At 48.1% G+C, this 21640-nt stretch overlaps 1 protein-coding gene across 2 annotated transcripts in view; it reads left to right on the top strand.

Moving 5' to 3' along the window:
• TRAPPC9 (trafficking protein particle complex 9) overlaps positions 1-21640 on the top strand; it is a 200014-nt gene that overhangs the window by 100960 nt on the left and 77414 nt on the right. For both annotated transcript variants that reach the window (XM_038759976.1, XM_038759977.1), the window contains 2 exons: positions 13357-13499; positions 14778-14888. In XM_038759976.1, the coding sequence (XP_038615904.1) occupies positions 13357-13499; positions 14778-14888 (254 nt within the window). The remainder of the gene's footprint in view (positions 1-13356; positions 13500-14777; positions 14889-21640) is intronic.

Below are 21640 nucleotides of genomic sequence, written 5' to 3' on the forward strand. Positions count from 1 at the left end.
AGGAGAAGGGGGTGGTCCACAGTGTCAAAGGCAGCTGAGAGGTCGAGGAGGATTAGGACAGAGTATGAGCCGTTGGATTTGGCAAGCAGGAGGTTGTGGTTCTGTTATGTCTCTCAAGCACTTAGTACAGTGCACCCAAGGGACTCCAAGCTAGAAAGAAGATAGTTGTAAGCCTATAGAAGATGCGGGGAGGAGAAGAGCAACTTTAAGAGCAGACCAGAAAAGAGTTCAGGTGCTGCTTAACTTGTTTCAGTTGGGTTTGGGATTTTTTTCCCCTGTTCTAAGGCATTTTAGCTCCTGAAATCCCTTACTCAGACTGTCTGCCATCCACCCCTTTTTCCCCACTCTTGGTCATGAATTTGGAATGAGACCTGCTGGCAGGCCGGGGTAGCTGTTGTTGTTTCAGACTCAAATAGCAAATTGATCAGGAGTGGGGACCAAAGCAGCATTCCTCCATTTCAGGCAAAAACGTATTGTTTGCAATGGAGCCCACCCAAGCTATGCCCAGGATGTCACCCATCTGGCCTTATTTTGCAAGACCTCTTCCTCTGCCCTGGACCTCGGTCCCTCTGTCCTCACTGCAGACCTTTTTAGATATGAGGAGATCCCAAGTATTGCAGGTCTCAGCAGTTTTGTTGGCGGACTCTCATCAAACTCCTACCCCAACCCCAGGGGTGTGCTGTAGAAATACCAGGTCTATCCCAACCAGTTGATGAGACTTTCATCTCCATTTAGGCATAGATAAACTAATACAGTAAATGTTGTCCTTGCAATCCCACGAATGGAGTCTTCACTTACTTCCAAGTCTTGGCGTGACTCGGGACTCTCTTTACTTGTAGTAAGGGCAGAAAAATCACATCAAGAAAGCTTCCAGCTACAGATGAAAAGAGATCACCGTGATTCCGGTGTCTGTGGTGGGGGATCTGGATCCCTAGGAGAAGGGAGAGCTGACCACATCTCTGATTACCATCCAAGTTCTGAGCACATTTCTCAGACTTGCAGACCTATCACTGGGCAAAACCAGTCCTTTTCACGTCTCACTCCCTGAAGTAGTTTATTTCTTGCTCTTAATCAGTCAATCAGTGGTATTTATTGAGCGCTTACTATGTGCAGAGCACTGTAATAAGTGCTGGGGAGGGTATACGCTGCTTCGGTTGGCCAACTGCTCTCTGGTCTTCCACCCATGTGGACACGGTCGCTTGTGTGAGTGTCTCGGGATGATAGGGATCACGGTGGCTCTACTGGGATGGCAGAGCACTGTCCCACTCACCCACGTTTTGTATCCGGCTCGGTGATTTAACCGTGGGCATTTTGTTTCCGTTCTTTCCAAAAGCTATTTTCCCTGGAGTTTATAACGAATTCTGTTTTTCTTTTTTTTAAAAAAAAATTACTGTTATAGCTCCAAGGGAAATTCAAGGTTGAATTGCTCAGTATAACATGAAGATTAAGTAATCCAGTTCACATTGGCCCGGTGAAGTTCGTGCATTATTCATGCGGTTAATATTCAGTGACTTAATTTATTAGTCAAAACAGAATTGTCATGCCAGACGAAGCATTGTAATGAATGAGGATTGAACAAGGGTCCAGAACAGTGCTGTTGTGATCAACTCATTAGCGTTGGATTGCAGACTGCAGAAAGTAAATGGATTAATTTGGCATTTTGGTACATGAGGCAGGTGATCACTGCTTCAGGTTTACTAGGCTATCTAGTTGCACAGAAGGGATGACTGGATTTTTGTTGTCGTGTACAAAGGAAGGGGAAGTATGAAGGATACATTGGATTTGTCCATGAAAATTACGGCAGTACTGATTTTCTTAGAGAAAATCGTTCCCTAACATGAAGGCAGTAATTTCCTTCCATCACTCACTGTGCACTGAAGAGTCACTCCAGAAATAATAAGATGAGAAAGATGGAAAATGCGAGTCTTTTTTTTCCAGAGTGATTCTAAGTAATTTCAGAAAAAGAAAATGACAAATGGACCTCATTATCAAGGTGGCATGTTCTACAGGCAAGTGATCCAGAGAGCACAAGTTCTATGTTAAATTTAGAGCAGCCAAGTTTAAAGGAAGAGAGATTGATATGAAGGTCCCATGGGACACTAGATTCAGCTCACAACCCGGGATCCCAAGGCCACCCAGGAGGGAGCCTCCTGGCATGAGAATCGAAAAGGAACAGAATTGAAACCTTACTCACGGCCTCCTTCCTGGGGCCCATTCAAATGTGCAGTTCCTTGTTTGATTTTACTATCAAGGGCTTGGTTCTGTTTTAAACTGTGAATTTAACTTCCAGGATGCCTTCCTTCCCTGGCTAACCTCTCATCTCCCCGTCCTGTCCTCCCTCCTGTCCCTTCACTAGAATTGGGTGGGGACAAACCACCCTGGGATCTGCTCTTGAGCAGAGAGGGGACAGACCCATAAGGGGGCTAGAGCAGGGGCCGCCTTTAAGTCGAAATCACAACCCTGGTTAGATCAATCAGGTGTAGTGTTGATGTGTCTGTGTTTATATCGAGCTCTTCAGGAGAAGAGGTTCCCTATAAATCTACCAGAGTGATTCTCTGTTTAGTCTCTTCTTGGCTTGTGTCAGGAACATGCTTATTGATCTTAGTCATTTAGAATATTACTCATATGTCAGATAGTAGAAGCACTCCCTTGTGGGTGATAGATGAATAAAATATAAATCACCTGTCAGCTACAGCAATCTCATTATTTGGCAATGGAGAAAATCCTGTGTGGAATTTTGAGAATTTAAGAGGGCAGGTGCTCCAAATGATAAGCACTTATGCACATATCTGTAAATTATTCATATTAATATCTGTCTCTCGCCCTGTAGTGTAAGCTCATTGTGGGCAGGGAATGTGTCTGCCAACGCTGTACTGTACTCTCCCAAGCACTGTGCACATAGTAAGTGCTCAATAAATGCCATTGATGATGATGATGATAAGCAGAATTTGCATTCCGTTGCTGTTAAATTGCTGTTAATTGTTGCTGTTGGATGGCCTAGAGGATAGAGCATGGGCTTGGGAGTCAGAAGGTCTTGGGTTCTAAACCCAGCTCTGCTGCTTGTCTGCTGTGTGGCCGTGACAAGTCACTTCACTTCTCTGGGCCTCAATTTCCTCATCTGTAAAGTGGGGTTGAGATTATGAGCCCCATGAGGGACAGGGACTCTGTCCAATGTGATAAACTTGTACCTTCCCCTGTGCTTAGTAGAGTGCCAGGCACACAATAAGTACGTAACAAATACCACAATTATTATTATCATTATTATTAATAATAATAAATAAGTCTTGCTGTAAATCCGGGGCAGAGATTTTAGCAGTGGAAGGGGTCAATGTGATCTGGGGAAGGAAATGTCTGAGAGGCAATGATGTAGCCCCCTTATTTACCTGTCCATACGTGGAAGATTCTTCTAATGGCTTGACTGTCTGCCAGCTTTTCACCCATTAGCAGACTCAGTTTTGTTACATGTACCAGAGTTAGAGAAGGCTAACTGATGAGCATTTAAGTGAAAACAGAATTTCCTAACTGGAGCACATGTGGAAAAAAAAAAGGATCCCACTGAAAAATAAGGACAAGGGCGTGGGCTGGCAGATACTTGGTAGCCCTTCCAGGGCAGAGTAGGCACGCCTTCCAGGGATCACACCCAAGCCCCTCTCTGGTCAAACTAGCTGGAGAGCAGGCAGTTTCTACAGGTGTGAGCATGTGTGGCATTCATTTGGCAGGCTCGAATCCCTCTGCCCGCTGGTTACTGATGGAGTGGCCTGTCTTCTGGTGTCATCCCTGTTGTCATCATCACTGGTATCGTCACTGTTGTCAGGGTTGTCATCTTAGAGGTGGTAGTAGAAATACTCATTGAATGCCCAGTTGATACAGTGCGCTGTACGAGGTGCTTGACAAATGCAGAATAAAGACCTGACATGCTCCCTGCCCGCAAGGCGCTTCCAGTCTGAGAGAGACAAATGTCATCACCAAAGTCATTGCTGTTGGAATTGGTACTAGAGAGGCAAGAGCCCTGGGCCGTGCTGCCTTTCTGTCTTTGATGTAATAGCTCTCATGGTATCTGATGAGTTGGCTCCATGGGATCCCCAGACGTGAGAAATTGTCACTTAGAGTTGGCTTTGTGACCAAGCAGTAGCTCAACTCCTGACGAGAGGCTCATTGTCCAGCTTCCGGATGACTCACAGTTCGGGGGTTTCCATTTGGATATTTGGGGATGAGTCACAGTGTTCTGAAATGAGCATTTGAAGCCTACATTCATTATTTACTTTGCCTCGTTTCCTATGTCTTTGGCATTTCAGTCACCTTACCTAGCTTCAAAAGTTTTCTCTAGGAAAGCTATTCATTTCAGCTATTTCATGAAGGACCTCTCTAACAGGGCAAATATGGACTTACTCAGGGGCATCAGCTCCATGGGGGCTAGAGGGACCTCATCCCCAAAGAATTAGCCCTGTGGGGGCCAAGTCATTACCTTGGCCTACTCCACTTTTGGTCAGTCAGTGGTTAGGCGGTCAGAGGTAGCTCATCCCACATCTCAGAACCCTCTAGACTTTAGCCTGGTGTGCGTAGGGATTGTCTGTCTTTATTGCTGAATTGTACTTCCCAAGTGCTTAGTACAGTCATCCGCACACAGTGAGCTCTCAGTAAATACATTCGAGTAGATGAATGAATGCATTCATTCATGAATGAATGAACCAGGTGGGGCTACAGAACGAGTCAAGATGGTGGATTCACTGCTCACTTGGCCTCCCCGGTGGCAGCCAGGTCTCCCCACTCCAGGTAGAAACCTGGCGGGTGCCTCCCACTCCCTCTGGGCTCCAAGGCCCACTTTGGGCCCAGCAAACAGTAAGGCAGGGATGAATAGGCGGTGGCAGCTCCAGCTCCCCCGTAACACCAGACCCAGCTGGGAGGTGGCAGAGATTTTGGAGGTGACCCTGGCCACAGTGCCTCTCCCCTGCCTGTACCCTGGAGCCTGATGGGGCCCCTCTCCATTCTGGAACAGCCCCAGAGCCCCAGGGGTTCTAGAGGTGAGTCAGAGACTCCTTTTCCTGCTCAGGAGCTAGGGATCCTGGGTGAGCCAATCAGGATGTTGTCCCACCTCTGCTGGGCTTTGGGATGGAGCCAGAGGCTCCCAACCACCCTCTCAGGGCCTGTTTGTATTCTCCTCCCCCTTGCCAGCTCCACAAAAGTGCTTTTCTGTCACCTGCCTCCCCAACCACTGACCACCGGGCCCCAGTCTCCAGGGCCACCTGGAAGCCTTCCCAGGAAGGTGGGTCCCAGGCGCCTTGACAATATAGCCCCCAGCCCCCAAGGGCCATGACTGCCAAGCATCTGATAACAGGGCCTTGCTCCTGTACCCTGGACTCACACGTGAATATTCATTCACATGCTTAGATTTTAATTGAATGGAGGAGCAGAGTGGGAGGAGCCTCCATTCTATTAATTATGTTTTGTCCAGGGAGAGAAATCATCTCTTTTGAAGTCTTGACTTCCACCTACAGCAAGGCACCAGTGGCTTGTTTAGTTTGCGAGGCCTCAAAAATGAGAATGGAGAGGCAGCCAGAGATGGTAAATGTCTTAGTTTTCTAACCCCATCTTAGTTTGGTGTGTATTGTGATGTAGATCTAGCGACCGATTCTCTCATACGGTTTGCATTTTGATGCATTTTATGGAGGTTTTTGAGTTGCACTGTTGCCTGATGCTTTAAGATAAAAACTCTAGCTTGTAAGCTCATTTTGTGTGGGGAACGTGTCCACCAACTCTGTTGTATTGTACTATCCCAAGCACTTAATACAGTGCTCTGCCCATAGGAAGCACTCAATAAATACCATTGGTTGATGGAAAAAAATCCATTTTTAAAACAAATTGAATTGCATTCTCCGGTGTACCTTTTCAGCAATAGATTAGATCATTTTATTAGCAGTAGTTTCACTTGTCATTGTAAATGTAGCTATGACAAAGGGAAAAAAAAATCCGGTGCTTCAGGGCACAGACAGAAGGCGGGAACTTTCATAAAGGACTTTGACGTAACAGTGTTACCTGGAGACAAATTAATCAATACTCCTTTAACAAACTGACCTGCCAGGGCTCTTTTGCCCAGGGATTTTGGCCATTTTCACAAAATCTCCTGCTTCAGAACTGGTACAATCACTAGGCCTAGCAATTCATGCCAGGACTTTATAGATGATCTGGATTTCTTTTCATGAATGAACTCTAATAACGTAAGAGTAAGTCTAAAATGGCACGTAGTCATTACTCCCAAATCTCATTTCCTTCTAGTCATCCTCCCTATCTTCTTCTTCCCCCCCAACACACAGACACACATACGCACACACACGGATGCACACCCACACATTCTCAGATACCACCTACATCCTCCCTCTGGAACACTCCTATTCTCTCCATCTCATTCTGTAGGGAAGATGAAATCTATTCCCAGGACTGTCCCCCTGGGCAAGTCACTGCTGCTCTTGGAGACCCTCAGCGTAGCACCTGGGGGTGGGAGTGACCTTCTCAATGCCCCATTGGTCACTGGGCCAGAGCACGGGGCGCTGACTCTGCCTCTTCCACTGACTGTTATTCCACTCACATCACCACTCTCGTTACAAGCAGGGCTATTTTTAGCTGGCTCCAATTTAAAATATGCTTTCTAAGCCCGAGGCGGATTTATTGAGCTGCCGTACGTGATCCTGAAAGGAATTCTCAGGCGCGGGCTGACTTAGCCAGGGGAAGGAGGCTCCTGGTAGGTGGGGCTGCATTATTGAATCCTCCCCCGGCTCTTGCCCAGGCTATATTTAGCTCCCACCACTTGTCACTGCCATTGTGTTATTTCACAAAGGGATGGGGCAATTTCATTGCTCAGTGACTCCTCCAGACAGGAACGGAGACAGATGAGCCAGGGATCCTGCTGGAGTCTCTTGCCCACTCCTGCCGCCAAATCGAATGAGCCACCCGGGAATGAGTCCTTCCCACTGGAAGAGCCGTTTCTGCCTTGATTTCTCTGGCTCCTGGGATCAGGACGAAGGCAGGACACATCCCAAACCTGCCTAAGCAATGCTGCTCAGCTCGAGAAATCCTGCAGGGGGGTGGTGATTCCTCACAGTCATGACAGTGTCTGTGGCACTGACACTAATGACTTAAGAGATGGCAAAGAGAGAGAGAGTGTGCATGTTGTCAGGGCTCAGTCTCATTGTAAGACCTTGCCCACCCTTCCCTATTTAGACTATAAGCCCCCTAAGCATAGGGACTCTGCTTTTGACTTCTGGGAAGCTCTCAAGTTCCCAGTAGAATTTAATGAATGTCTGCTGAGAAGCAGCATGGCTCAGTGGAAAGAGCACGGGCTTTGGAGTCAGAGGTCGTGGGTTCAAATCCCGGCTCCGCCAATTGTCAGCTGTGTGACTTTGGGCAAGTCACTTAACTTCTCTGTGCCTCAGTTACCTCATCTGTAAAATGAGGATTAAGACTGTGAGCCCCCCGTGGGACAACCTGATCACCTTTGTTGCCAATTTGTACTTTCCAAGGTACAGTGCTCTTCACACAGTAAGCGCTCAATGAATACGATTGAATGAATGAATCACCTTGTAACCTCCCCAATGCTTAGAACAGTGCTGGGCACATAGTAAGCACTTAATAAATGCCATTATTACTATTATTACTGGATGTAAGGGACTGCATTGAGTATAAAACACAGCCTATGACCCATTCTCACCCACAAGGAATTTGCATTCTACTGGAAGACACCATAAGCTCCTCTCTCTATACTGTAAGCTCATTCATTAATTCATTCAATTGTGTTTATTCAGTGCTTACTGAGTGCAGAGCACTGTTCTAAGTACTTGGGAGAGTACAATATAACAATAAACAGACATAATCCCTGTCATGGGCAGGGATCATATCTACCAACTTTGCTATATGGTACTTTCCCAAGCTCCTAGTACCATGTTTGGCAGATAGTAAGTGAATAGTAATTACCAATAATTGATTGAGTGAGGAGCTGAAGACAAAACAGCAGCACTCTGGTGAAGACAAAACAGCAGCACTCTGGGTTTGCTAGATGCTCAGGAAACACTGCTGGTAGATTGGCTGGATCTTGCCTCTGAAGGCATTCGACCACAGAATGGGAACTCAAACTGGTCATCACAGATTGATGGGTTGTATTGGACCAGCTGCAGTTTAGCCTTATTCCGTCGTGGCTAACCACCTTAAGCCCGTGGGATGCCTCCAGAGCAGTAGTTAGCACTGTGCCCTCTGCTGCTGGCACTCCCTTCTGGTCAATCCCTAGCAATTGAGGAACTCAAGACAGCTCATGGGCTGCGGCCTGAAACCCTTCCCAGCAAAGGGCTGCTGGGTCATGGGCATGGATGGAGGCTGGGTGTGGACCAGATGGTGCCCAGCCCTGCCATAGAGCTGAGGTCTCTGGAAGATTGAATGAACAGAGCCTGGACTCAGACAGTGGGAGGCTGATTGGATTCCCAAAACGCAAGGCCAGAAAGTTTCCAGGAGCCACAGACCAGCCCTGAACCCTGGGCAAGTTCCACCTAAAGTCCTCAGGGACCAGATGATCACTTTCTCTCTCAAAGACCCTACTGCACAGCCTAGAGCCCCGCCCTGCAAGACTCTGGCCTGAGAGTAGACTGTTCCCAGGACTACCTTTCTTCAGGAGAGAAGATGCAGGGTGTGAAAGACTGGTGTCGTGGTGTCTTAGGATTCAAAGAAGGGGCAGACAAGGGGTGAATCCCCGGAGCCTATATGCCTCCACCCAACCCTCAGGGGGCAGGCCCGAAGCCACCAGGAGCAAGAGTATAGGAGATGGGGCTACGTTCAGTGAGTATATGACAAAGGAAAAGTGGGAGGTGGTTGAGGTTCCTGGTCTGTCTTTCCTCCCACCCCCCTTCCCCTGCTTGCTGCTTCTGGGGTGCCTGTCGGGAGATGCCCTGTTGGCATGGTGAGCCTGTGCAACCCGCACTGACACGCAGCTGTGACATCTGCCTATGGATCCCAACCTAGCTGAAGGAGATCAAAGTCCTTGAGACCTTCAGGGACAAATCTGGAATGCAGGGAGGTCGAGGAGAAGTTGGATGGGTGGACAGGAAGTGGAGGCAGCAGCAGTAACCATTGGGAATGGAAGTAGGAGTTGGGGCATTTGCTGTATTTCTCTCAATGTCGTTATTGTGTTTCAAAAGAGGCGGAAGGACAGGACAGTCACTTGTCCACTATGTGACCTAGGGCAAGCCACTTCACTTTTCTCTGCCACAGCTAACCTCATCTGTAAAATGGTGATTAAAGCCTGTGAGCCCCACGTGGGACAATCTTGTTACCTTGTATCTACCCCAGCACTTCGAACAGTGCTTGGCATATAGTAAACACTTAACAAATGCCACAATTATTATTATTACTGAGATTTAATTTCCATGCTAGGCCTTTAATGGGTAAGGCTTTCAGAGGTCTTCACTTTTCCAAGCTATGTCACTAATATAATAATAATGAGAAGAAGAAGAAGAAGAAGAAGAAGAAGAAGGGCTGCCCATGCCATGTCATTAGCATATATGAGTTGGATATCATGACTTCCCAAGATGTGTTAGAAACAGGTGGGGTCAATTACAATAGCTTGCCTGTGCTTCCTTGCTGTGAGGTTTTTGTCCAACTTTCCTGCTGTGATCAGAGGGAAATATCATCCTTCTCAGCTAGGTTTGTTTTTAGTTTCCTGGGTTGTGGTGGCTGTCATTTTCCTTTGACTTGTTGGTGATTGCTGAGGCTGTTTTGATTTCGAGATTTTTTTTCTATAGTATTTGTGGTCTCTAGTGCTTCTCAAGTCACTTAACTTCTCTGGGTCTCAATTTGCTCCTCCGTAAAATGGGGATTCAGTACCTGTTCCCCCTCCCACTTAAGGCTAGGAGCCCCGTGATGGGACAGGGACTGTGTCTGACCTGACTGTCTTGTATCTACCCCTGTCCACAGTACTTGGCTCATAGCAAGTGCTTAACAGATACCCCAATAATAATGATAATAGATAATAATACTATTATTATTGTTGTTGTTATGATCAGCAGTGTGGTAGTATGCCAAAAGGGTGCAGTTTTTGAGCCTGGTCACCAGGAGGCAGGCCTAAGCTGAAAGAGGGATTTTTCTCCATCTTTTCCTTCTTTTCTGTTGCTGTGTGTCAGCTGACTGGAATTAGGGGCCCAAGGATAGGGTCTCCCAGGCGATCACAGTAATGACTGGTCTGGAATAATAATAATAATAATAATAATAGCATTTATTAAGCGCTTACTATGTGCAAAGCACTGTTCTAAGCGCTGGGAAGGTTACAGGGTGATCAGGTTGTCCCACGTGGGGCTCACAGTCTTAATCCCCATTTTACAGATGAGGGAACTGAGGCACAGAGAAGTTAAGTAACTTGCCCAAAGTCACACAGCTGACAACTGGCAGAGCCGGGATGTGAACCCATGACTTCTGACTCCAAAGCCCGGGCTCTTTCCACTGCACCACACTGCTTCCCCAATAAGGACCAAATCTCTCTGGGGCCTCAGTTTCCTCACCTGTGGAGCGGGGATCAAGGTTTTTATCAGGCTAGCCGAAGTCTTGGGTTATGTCTAGAAAATGCATCTGCAGAGTCCGCTCAGAGGGGCAGTGCAGATCCCGCCATGACGTGCCGCAGCTTCTCTTGGCTGTCAGCGCTCGGACCTTCCTGGCTGTCAGAGCTGACACTCGAGCTCAAAGACCACGTCGTCGGGAGCAACGTCTGTGCCTTCTCGGGGCATATTTTGCATGTTTGCTTGTCTCCCAGTAATTTTCCTGATGGGTAGGGCCAAGCGTTTGCTCTGCGGCCGAATCCTAATTGCGTAGTTCTGGAAGGATGGACGATTCATTTCATTAAGTCTAAAATTCTGTGGCTTTAGGTGGTCTCAAATATATTTTTTTGATGTTTTCCATAAGCAACATTTAAATGCTGCATAATGAAGGTTGATAGCTTTTCTCATTCCTAAGTGAGAGTAAATGGAAAATTTACTAATTGCTTACTGCTTGGAACAATGTATTAATGTAAGTACAATACAGTTGATTGCTAATAAATTACTGTGCTGCATAATTTCCTACAGAAAATCCTTATTTATGCTTTATTAGATTTATTAAAACCACAGCTCGGGGTCTCTGGGTACAGAAGAAATACGAAAGGTGAAGTGTGAGGAGTTGATTAAATTTGGCAGCTAACACCTCCTCTAAAATGCAGTGAAGCCAACAGGCAGAGTTCTCTGCTGGTGATTCTGGGAGAAGATGGGAGAGGAGGGCACTGTAGAATTCACCCGTGGAGATCTCCGGGTGTTCCAGGGACTGGTCTCATTGCTTGGCCATTTCCCCGCCATGGTTTTCGGTGGCAAAATTCTGGTCATCACGGCTGTGGTGGGAGGGCCACAGGCTGGCTAACCTGCCCAGAGCATGATTTCACATTGCTCCTCCTGCAATTCAGAGGGGCGTCAGCACAAAGCCGCCTGCCCACCCCATGGCCGCTGAGGCCCCTGGTGCCCCGTGGCCCAACTGTGGGGCAAGGCAAGAAGAGCCCTGTTCAGCTGCCATCCTTGCCTTGTCATCTCCCCACCCTCCAGTGAAGCCACTAGGCAAGGTGGCTGGCAGACGTTGGGGCTCAGAGGAGGGACTGGATGGGGCATAATAAGCAGTCCCTAGTCCAGGGTTCAGGAGTCTTGGAGGAAGCAAGGCCTGAAGGAAGGCAGAAAGGAAAGTGGTGAAGGGAAAGAACGAAAGGTGGCAGGATCCAAGTAGTCGGGAAATATCCCTCTCCTCTCCCCACCCCAATGTACCCCCAACACTCCGCGCACACCATTTTGCTCCCGTTGTTTTTGGTTGTGGTGGTAGCCATGTAATAAAGTTAGTCAATAAGTGGTACTTATTGAGTGCTTGCTCTATAATGAGTTTTTTATAATGGTATTTATGAAGCGCTTACTATGTGTCAAGCACTGTTCCAAGCGCTGGGATAGATACATGATGATGAGATCATATAGAGTCCCTGTTCCAGGTGGGGCTTTTTGTGCAGAGCACCATGCCAAACACCTGGAAGGCTACAACAGAATTAGTTGACATGATCCTTGCCCTGAAGGAACCTGCGACCAGGGTTGGGGGAGGTGGAAGCATTGAAATAAGTTACAGGTAGGGGAAGCGACTGAGTATATATGTATGTATATGCTGTGGGGCGGGGGTTGGGGTACACAAGTGCTTAGGGGGTATGACCTCAATTGCATAGGTGGTACTGTAGAGAGAGAAAGAGGGCGGGGAGATGAGAGATTAGCCAGGGAAGGCTTCTTAGAGGAGATGTGGAAAAGTTCACCTATGTGCCTGTCCTGAACCTTCAGAAATCCAGGACATTGATGGTAGTTGTCTGCAACCGTCTTCTCTGAAAGTTAGAGTTGTAAAAGTCACACAGGTGAAATTTGACACACTACTGCAGTGCTTGCTCGTCTCTACTTGGAAAAAAGTAAAACTTGCTGAATTTTATGTCTTGCAGCTCATTTCATAATTTTATTAAAATAGACTCGTTGATTTAAGCCAGAGAACATCTTTGTAAAGGGAAAAGGAAAATAAGATCCAGTAGCTGTATGAAACCTCTTTTTACTTGATTTCATAAATTAGGCCGATACATTTCTCTGTAATTACAACCTTTGTTCTGTTTTACAGAGTCCTGACACAGTCGATTCGGGAAGAATAGAAACAGTGAATCATTTTCTAGCTGTGATAATGCCTGGCATTTATACATCACTTTGTATTTCCAGAACAGCTTTCATTCATCAGTCAATTGATTTCTGTTCCATTACTCCACTGTATTATGATCTGTGTGGGCTTTTTTATAGCAAGGGGAGGGAGGTGCAGAGGGAGGTGAAAGTCATTTCCCAAAGTAGCTTGCTGGGTTTGGGGCAAAATGGGGACGGTTGCCTGTGTCTCTGGACTTGCAGTCTGTCCAGGTTGGTTAGGTCACTCCATGATTTTCCAGGACCAGGAATCATCGTTAAGAAGCAGAGCTTTTCCTCATCAATCGGTTGGTAGCGAGACCAATCTGATGATTCGAGATTATTCGAGGAGTGCCATGGAAGGGTCAGGGATAGAGCGCTCTTATTTTTCTGAGTCACGTTCGCATCAGTCTGCTCATTGTATCCTCAAAGTGGGATGTGGGTAAGGATAAGGGAGGTGTCATCATCCCCGTTTTACAGATGAGGGGATGGTGAAGTGATTTGCCCAAGGTCACACAGCAGGCCAAGAGTTCTGCTGAAGGAACAGAGCTCTTGAAAATAGTACCAGCAGCCGAATGTGTGCATAGTAAATCCTTGTGTCTGTTTTCTTGTGTTTGGCTTTTCCTAGACGCTGGAAGCCATCTTGAACTTCAAATACTCTGGGGGCCCCGGCCACGTAGATGGGTATTACAGGAACCTCTCCTTGGGACTTCACGTTGATGTGGAGGCCTCTGTGTTCTTCACCCGTGTCACCACTCTTCCAGCCACGAGGTCAGTGCTCCCCAGCTCTGAGCTGGTCCCAGGCCACGGAAAACAGGCTCCCCTCACTAGAGTGCTGTTCTCACATACTGAATACAAATATAAGTGATTCTCCCTTAACTAACGTCCTCCAAGAATTTGACTGCATTTTTGGCAAGGCACAATGGCAGAGTCATCTCTGTTTTCTGAGCTGGGCTTAGCTACCATTCATGGTCACCATTTCCCCATAAATCAAATTCTGTACCAAACAGTCCAGAATAAACAGTGGCAGTCCTGGACACCCTCATCCGAATTGTTGAGGCGTCTTCACAGGGTGCCGTCTCCCTGCAGAGCTCTTTCCTGAGTGGTTGGGAGAGCCCAGGTGAGTCAGAGACCGGACGCTTGGGCAGTGGCCACTGCTGGCCAGTGGCATCCCCAAATGGGAGAGAGGCTCTGGTCTGGGCTCACATTGGCCTCAAGCACAAGGCGCAAATGCTTGACCCATGAGTGCAGGTGTCTTGGTGGTGACTTTTCCACTGGGAGCTGTCTCTTCCGGGCATTGCCTTCTTTCCCTTGGGTAAAACTTTGCCTCTGATAAAACCTCCAGGAGCCTTTAACATTCCACTCTTCTCCGGCATCTAATTGTTTTTAAATTACAAAATAATTGCATCCTATGATGAATGGTCACATTTGTGACTCTTTTTCTCCAAATCCATTTGAAATGGTACTCGGTTGGGTAGTAGCGAGGGCTAATGATCGTTACCATTATTATAGGAGTTGTTCCACTTGAGACAGTGATCACAGTCTCACTTGGTCTAGAGAGCAGGAGCCAGGGGCTTCCAGGGCCCAAGGGCTGTGATGATGCGGAATTTGGTGATGGCTATTTTTGTGGCAGGACAGGGGATTGCGAAACCCAAACAGAGGGCAGCACCCCCCATCCCGGTGTAAGGGTGCGCTGAGGCGTGAATGATGAGCAAGCCTCGTCTCTGGGCCTCTCTCCCCTGCACTTTGCACAAAGGAAGCCTCACTTGTTGGAAAGTAGGCTCCGTCAAGAGCCAGCACCGTGCGGCCTCCATCTTCCCAAAGGCTTTTAGCAGCCTGGGGCCCAGAGACACCATCTTCACAAGACTGGAATTATCCATGAATTTCATGTGTTCATGTCTGATCTGTCCCCCCATTTAACTGGATGATTGAGAGCCAGAAGTAGGAGCGAGATGATTGGGGGGCAGAGGCTGCAGGGAGAGCATTTCTCCTTGAGGAGCTGAGCAGTTCTCCCTGGCCCAACTGTGATTTCACTTTTTTCTCCCCCAGCACTCGGCAGTGCCACCTCCTCCTGGACGTCTTCAACTCTACAGAGCATGAGCTGACCGTCAGTGCTAAAAGTAACGAAGATCTCATTTTGCACGCTGGAGAGTGCCAGCGGTGAGTGCCGTGAGCTTTCCCCCAGTCTTCCCTAAGTCGGAATTGACCCTGTTCCTACATATTGAGCTGTCTTCTGGCTCCCGGGCAATGCTCTTGGAGGGGGACCAAACCCAGAAGTGTGAGTGAGGTTGGGAGGTGATCCCTTGCTTGGCTGCTCGTTTAACTGCTTTCTCAGTCGGAGCCCCTGAGTTCTTGAGTTACAGCTAAAGACTGTGGACCCCATGTAGGTCAGGGACTCTGTCATGTGTCACGGACTGTACTAAGTGCTGAGGAAGATACGAGATATTCAGGTTAGACACAGTTCCTGTCATGCATGTACTCCCCAGCTTTGCCAGAGTGAAGCCTGGGGATGTGTGGGCTTGCCGCCTCTGCCTAGTAGCCAGCCTTCCACCCATTTCTTCAGTCTTAGACATGCAGTCATTCTCCTCCAGGAAATGGAGCCTGACCACATCCACTGCAAAACCAACATGCTTTTGCAGAGAGTCTGGAGCCAGGAGAACCTGCATTTCTGAATTTTTTGTATGTTTGTAGTCCCAGTTGTCCTCGCTACTTTCTGCCCCTCACTCCTCCTTTCAGAACATGCCTCCCTCCTCTTCCCCTCCCAAGGAATCTGAGGTAGAAGGAGCATTTTAACCGACTTTTGTTCCTGTGTGGGCGCACAGGATGGGTACCCATTCGTTCATTCATTCAAGCGTATTTATTGAGTGCTTACTGTGTGCAGAGCACTGTCCTAAACACTTGGAAAGTACAGTTCGGCAAAAGGTAGAGACAATGCATCCAGACACCTATGCACACACTAGACGTTTCTGTAGAGGAGGATGTTTTTGGAGGAATCCAGGCCCTGTCACCAATTGGAGATGTGGAACAATCTTGCAGTTGAATGGGAGCCTGGGTGGGGAAAAGCCACAGGGCCAGGTTGGCTACCTGAGATTTTCAGTGGCTAGAGGAACTGGTAGTAGTAAAAGTAGGAGCAGTAGTACTAGTGATCTGATCTATTAAGTATTTACTGTGTGCAGAGCACTTTCCAAATGCTGGGGAAAAACTCACTGGTGGGAATTAGACGCAGTCCTTGGCCCTCAAGGAGTTCACCATCTAAAAATACTAAGGAGATCAGAGTCTGGTGATTGATACATAAGGAATGATGAAATGATACACCAAATCTACATAACGGCATAGACAAATGTACAAAATAACAGCAAAGGGCTGTAAGGTGCTGGTGGCTAAAGAAGCAGAATTTCATGCTCCTCACAGCTCAGAGACCACAGGCATAACCACAGACATAGCGACCACTACAGCATCAGTGGCCACAGCCTTCCCAAGGTTTTGTGGAGGTGGCATCAGGCTGCATCCTGCCAGGTGGTGCAAGGCAAGTCAGAGTGGAGGATCCTTGTTGACACAGAGGCCAGTCTGGTCCACGGGGAGACGGCGTGGCAGTGTGGGAGAAGAGAGAATCGAGGGCCCTGGGTGCCAGGGTGGGAAGGCATCTGGTTTCTAGGGATTTGCTCCTCCGGGTGGTGGAGAGAGGCTGCAGGGGAGGGTGCACGTTGTAGCAGCTTGAATCCCCGTGGCCCAGTGTTCTCAGAACTGGTCGGGAGCAGGGGCTAGGAGTCTCGGCGGGAGCAGATGGAAAATGACCTGGACGGATCCAGAGAGAGTGGTCAAACCGAGAAATGGTCACATTGAGAATTCACTGCTTGGCCGGTCAGACAGGTGACCCTGTGTCCCTGCTCTTTTACAACGGAAACCACAGCATGAATGCCAATGCTCGGCTTTGAAGCAGCCCCAAGTGAAACTTTTGGTGCAGTTGGGTTTTACGGCTGTTTTTTTTTTAATACAAGAAATCCCATAACTGCTCTAGCTGTTGCTGTTTCCGTTTATTAAATAGAGAGCCAGGAGGTTTTGAGAGACACAGAGAAATCCATACGTTAATCAGGGGGAAAATCTGGGCTGGCTGTTTTAAATAATTATTAAAAGTCTCGGGTAAGTAAGCCTTTGCCAAGGTTTGAGCAAATCTGAGATTTCACTTGGGTTTGCCAAGTTACTGTCCCTGCCCTGGCTCTGACTTAGGCTGGAGGGACCATTCTCTGTGGACAGGGTGAGGGCCCACTAGGCGCTTTTGTGAAGGGATCAAATGCTTCCCCGCAGAAGCTGTTGGGCCAAGGAGAATCGCGGCTGTTCGACAGCAGCGCTCCGGCCGACTGGCACCCCCGATGGCTCATCTATGTGTGGCGATGCTGGCCGAATTAAGTTCCCTTCAGAAAGCCCCTGGCCTTCTGTGGGTGTGGGTGAGCCCTATGTTCTCACCGGGCCCCGGGTCAGGGAAAGCCTGTGCTGTGGAACTCTTCCTGGGCCTGATCCCACACGCACCCCCACCCATCCATGCACGGCCATTTCTGGCTCCTCGCACCCTGATGGACACGTGCCGTTGCTTGAACGCCCCAACTTCCCCCCGGTGGCGCTCTCACCTACTACCTGCAGTGGGAAAACCCACCTTCTATCAGGGCTGGCTGCTCCTTTGCTCCTTGGGAGCCTGACCAAAGTGGAAAAGGAAGCCAGAATCTTCACACCCAGCTGTAGGGTCCTGATTTTATCCTCTCTTGGTCAGGCTCAGTTTTGATGATAAGGCTCTGAGTTTTGAGGGGAAGTGGTGTCCTGGACCGGTTCTTCCAGAACCTCGGAACTGGGTCACAATACGGCATCACCTGGCCATAGCTGCAGCTCTCCCAAGTGTGCCTAGCCTGTAAACAGAATTGGCAGCTCCTCCAGGTGACTCAAGGAGCCAAGCACTGGGCTGGGCCTGCGTATAAAAGGAAATGGATCCTTTGTTGAGGGGGAAAAGCAGCAAAGCCTAAGAGCTTTGAAATCCTTGGGAAATTTGAGTGGAACCAGAAGTGCTCCTTTGCTATTCCCAGGCATCATGTAGGTATGTCTTCAGTGAAGTATAGTTTTTCTTTAGAGGTGAAAGAAGAAAGCTAGAGCATCCAAGAGAGGCAGAATGAGGTCCTGTTTCTGCTGGTCTTGGCAAATGAGCTTAAGGTCATTTCCTGTTGTGATTCCTTGAAACTGTGCCTCCTCTGCCCACTATGCCTTCAGTTTCTTTCACTTGATCATCCTGCAAGAGTGTTAGTTCTGTGAGAGCAAGGGTCATATCAGCTAGTCTTTATTGGATGTTCCCAAGTGCATAGAAGACTACTCGGCACACAGTAGGTTCTCAGTAAATACTACTGAGTTAATAGTAACAATAGTAATAATAATAAAAATGGTGATGGTATTTGTTAAGCGCTATGTGCCAAGCACTATTCTAAGCACTGGGGTAGATACAGGTAATCAGGTTGTACCACATGAGGCTCACAGCCTCAATCCCCATTTTACATATGAGGTAACTGAGGCACAGAGAAGTTGTGATTTGCCTAAAGTCACACAGCTGACAAGTGGCAGGAACCGGGATTAGAACCTACGATCTCTGACTCCCAAGCCTGTGCTCTTTCCACTAAGCCGTGCTGCTTCTCTGAGTTGATTGAGTTATTGTCACATTGGTTAAGCACTAAGTTTGTTGACATTGTGATTGAAAACTGAATAATCAAGAATGAAAATGTGCAGAAGTCTCCAGCAAAACAAATTCATCCTGATCATTGCTCAGGAGTTCCAGTGCTTCCTGAGATGTTCCCAGACAATTCATGGGAATCTTGGGTTATTCAGGGATTGGTGTGTGGTGGGTTGGGGCTCGGAGTTAGAATAACAGTTTAAGTATATGGACATTATCAGTGAAGGATATGTCTTCCTTGACTTTTTGGACATCTTTTAGGGTGGAATCAAAGTAAGAAATCCTCTAGACAGCGATCAGCCGATCACGCTGTGATTAATTGGTCGGTCTAGAGGAGGAAAGCAGGGAAGAGTATCTTGAGCAGGGAGGAAGCACCAGGACCAGATAGTCTGAAGAGAAGAGGTGGCCCTACAAGTCAGAGCAGGACCCACAGAAGGCAATTGATAATAAATCTTGTGTTTTGATAGTCCACTCACTATTCTGGGGTGGGAGTACTGCCTTTGACCATTCCTCCTTAAATGTTCTACTTACGGAACTAAATTCCAGCTGTGGCCAGCAACCCAGTGATATTCTCCAACCAAAAAGAAAGGCACTCCAACACTATTAATATATCCTTCTTGCTTCTTTGAGGAAGAGACCTCCTAAACCTCCAACCTAAATTTATCCCTTCAATATGCTCTCCTCAAGCTCCCTAGATCCCCAGGAGTGAAAGGCAGGAGAATATCTGTGGTGTCAGGGGTTCAGATCTGCTCCATTCCTATCTCCTGGTTCTATTTTTAGGGTAGCTTGCTGTGAGGTGGGTTGGAACCTGCTCTGCCTCTCATGTGGGTTGCTTGAACCAGCCACAGAAGAAAGCCACAGGATTTGTTGATTGAACTAGTAATTCTAGGAATTTCCCCCAGCTAATTCTCAAGTAGTTCAGAAGGTTATAGTCACTGTGTTGGGTTCAGGAGTTTTTTTTATAAAGACAAGGACCAAAGCTGTGGCTCAAAGCACCTATAAGTGAAAACCAGGGGAGAAAAAAAGACACTCCCCCCCACCAGCCACACTCTCATCCTTGTTTCCATTGCTAAGTGCTCTGAATGGGCTGAGTTGGCCAGGAATTGAAATGTGCAGGTGGTGGTTTTCTGGGATTGTTGGATGAACTAACGGCATGCGGATGTTTCATTTGCGGTGATTTTCCTCATTAGGACCCCGCTGGAGACTAACAGCATGATCTTGTCCCCGGATGCTTGTGCTGACTGGCGGAAAAGGCTCCCCAGAGTTGTAAAATGGGACTAAGTTTTCTCTTTCTTCCAAGCATCAGAGGTATCCCTTGGATATTCAGCAAATGAGCCTTGCTATCAGGCCTCTCCCTCTCTCTCTCGCTCTCTCACTCTCATCCTCTCTCAATAATTACATTTATAGCTCCAGTAGATTTAACCCTATTGAAGTGGCTTCTGATTTTTTGTATTGAAATAGAAATGAAAAGTTAAAACCTTTGTGTAGTCTAGACCATGGAATCCCCTAGTGAAGAGGGCACGGGTCCAATCACCTCCAGGCCGATGACTTAAGACTAAGCTCTCCAGGAAGGTGGCTTTCTGATCTTTTTAAAAAATCTTCCACAAATTCCCAATAATCCCTACCAGAGGTTAGTCATCATCCTAATCATGCAGTGATTCCTTTGGGCCCAATAATATATCTTCTCACTGTATTCCAAGTTTCATCCCTCTGGTTTTCTCTTCAGAGACACAGAGAATAGCCAGTCAAGCAGAGTCCCTGATAATGCTCATGGAGCTGAAAGCCGGCATTAAACGTCCCGTAACTGTCCCTTTAACGTCGCCTCCTTCCACGTAGGAAACTTGAGCCTCCGCAATCGCTATGGGTTCATTCATTCATTCCATCGTATTTATTGAGTGCTTAGTGTGTGCAGAGCACTGTACTGAGTGCTTGGGAAGTACAAGTTGGCAACATATAGAGACAGTCCCTACCCAACAACGGGCTCAGTCTAGAGGGTTGGAAACGGCTCGAGAGCATAAGACCAAGACAAGACAACTGTCCCTTCTCTCGAATAGGAAACTTTTTTTTTAACCTTTTCCACCGGGACCAAGCTCCCACCATTTGAAAGAATTGGTGCTGTTGCTCTACCCGCCTCCAGCAGCCTCATACCCTGTGTCAGCAGCCGGGCCCCAGCTGGAGCTCCATGAGGACAATACCTCCCTCTGCCCCATGTTCGGCCTCCTCTCTTCCCTCACGCATGGTCCTTCCTATACAGCAGTGGGCACCCACTAATCCACCGCAGCCCAGTGCAGGCTCGGCCTACGGTTTGGGCCGGTAGGAACCAGATCAGTGCTGACTGGTGCTGCTCTGTCTTGGGGGCCACTCCCTGGCCTTCATCCCTTGGGCCCAGTCATGCTGAGGCTTCAACCTGGTGAGGGGCCCCATTGCCCTGACATTTGAGTTCCCCATCCTCCTGCTCTCAGCCCGTGGCTCGACCTCTGAGAATCCGTTCGATAGGCCAGCTGCAGCCCAGTGCTAATGAACATGGGCAGCTTCTGCTGCCATGCCTTTCAGTCGACTCCCAGGCTGCCATTCCTCCACAGGCTGCTCTTCCCTCCCTCATTAGGACAGGGAAGCACATCTCCTTTCCTGCACACCATGGGCCCCAGCTGGGGTGCCCACTGTGGGATTCTGCTGTTCAGACTGCCCACCCACAGCCCTTGACTGTAGCTCCTGCCCACAACTCCGTCCCCGGCCCTCAACCTTGGTCTGCAGCCCATGGCCCACAACCCTGCCTGTTGTCCCCAACTCCAGTCCCCAACTCCAGCCCTGTCCTTGGCAGATGGCTCACAGCCCTCAGCCACAACCAAGGCCCTTTCCTGTGCCTCTCTGGACCAATTTCCTCACCCTAAGCCTCTCTGAGGAGTGAGATGGAGCGAGAGAGAGAAGAGTTCAGTGTTTCTACAGTGGGTGCAGTCTAAGCAGACGGTCAGGTTACCACACCGTCTGGGGCCTCGGGTGACAGATCCTGCCGATCTTGTCAATAGCACCTTGCCAGCGAGGGCTTGCTGTCTCCATAGCAACTATCTCTGAGCCTCACACTTAAAGTTTATCCCGACAAAGGTTATTGTTGCTATTACTACTAATTGGAATTTGGTTGCCGTGGCTATTTTTAGCTGCTGTGAAGAAACCCTCTGGAGGTGAAGAGATGGCGCTTGTGGTAGGGAAG

Source organism: Tachyglossus aculeatus, chromosome 18 (assembly GCF_015852505.1).
Source record: "Tachyglossus aculeatus isolate mTacAcu1 chromosome 18, mTacAcu1.pri, whole genome shotgun sequence".
Classification (NCBI taxonomy): Eukaryota; Metazoa; Chordata; class Mammalia; order Monotremata; family Tachyglossidae; genus Tachyglossus; species Tachyglossus aculeatus.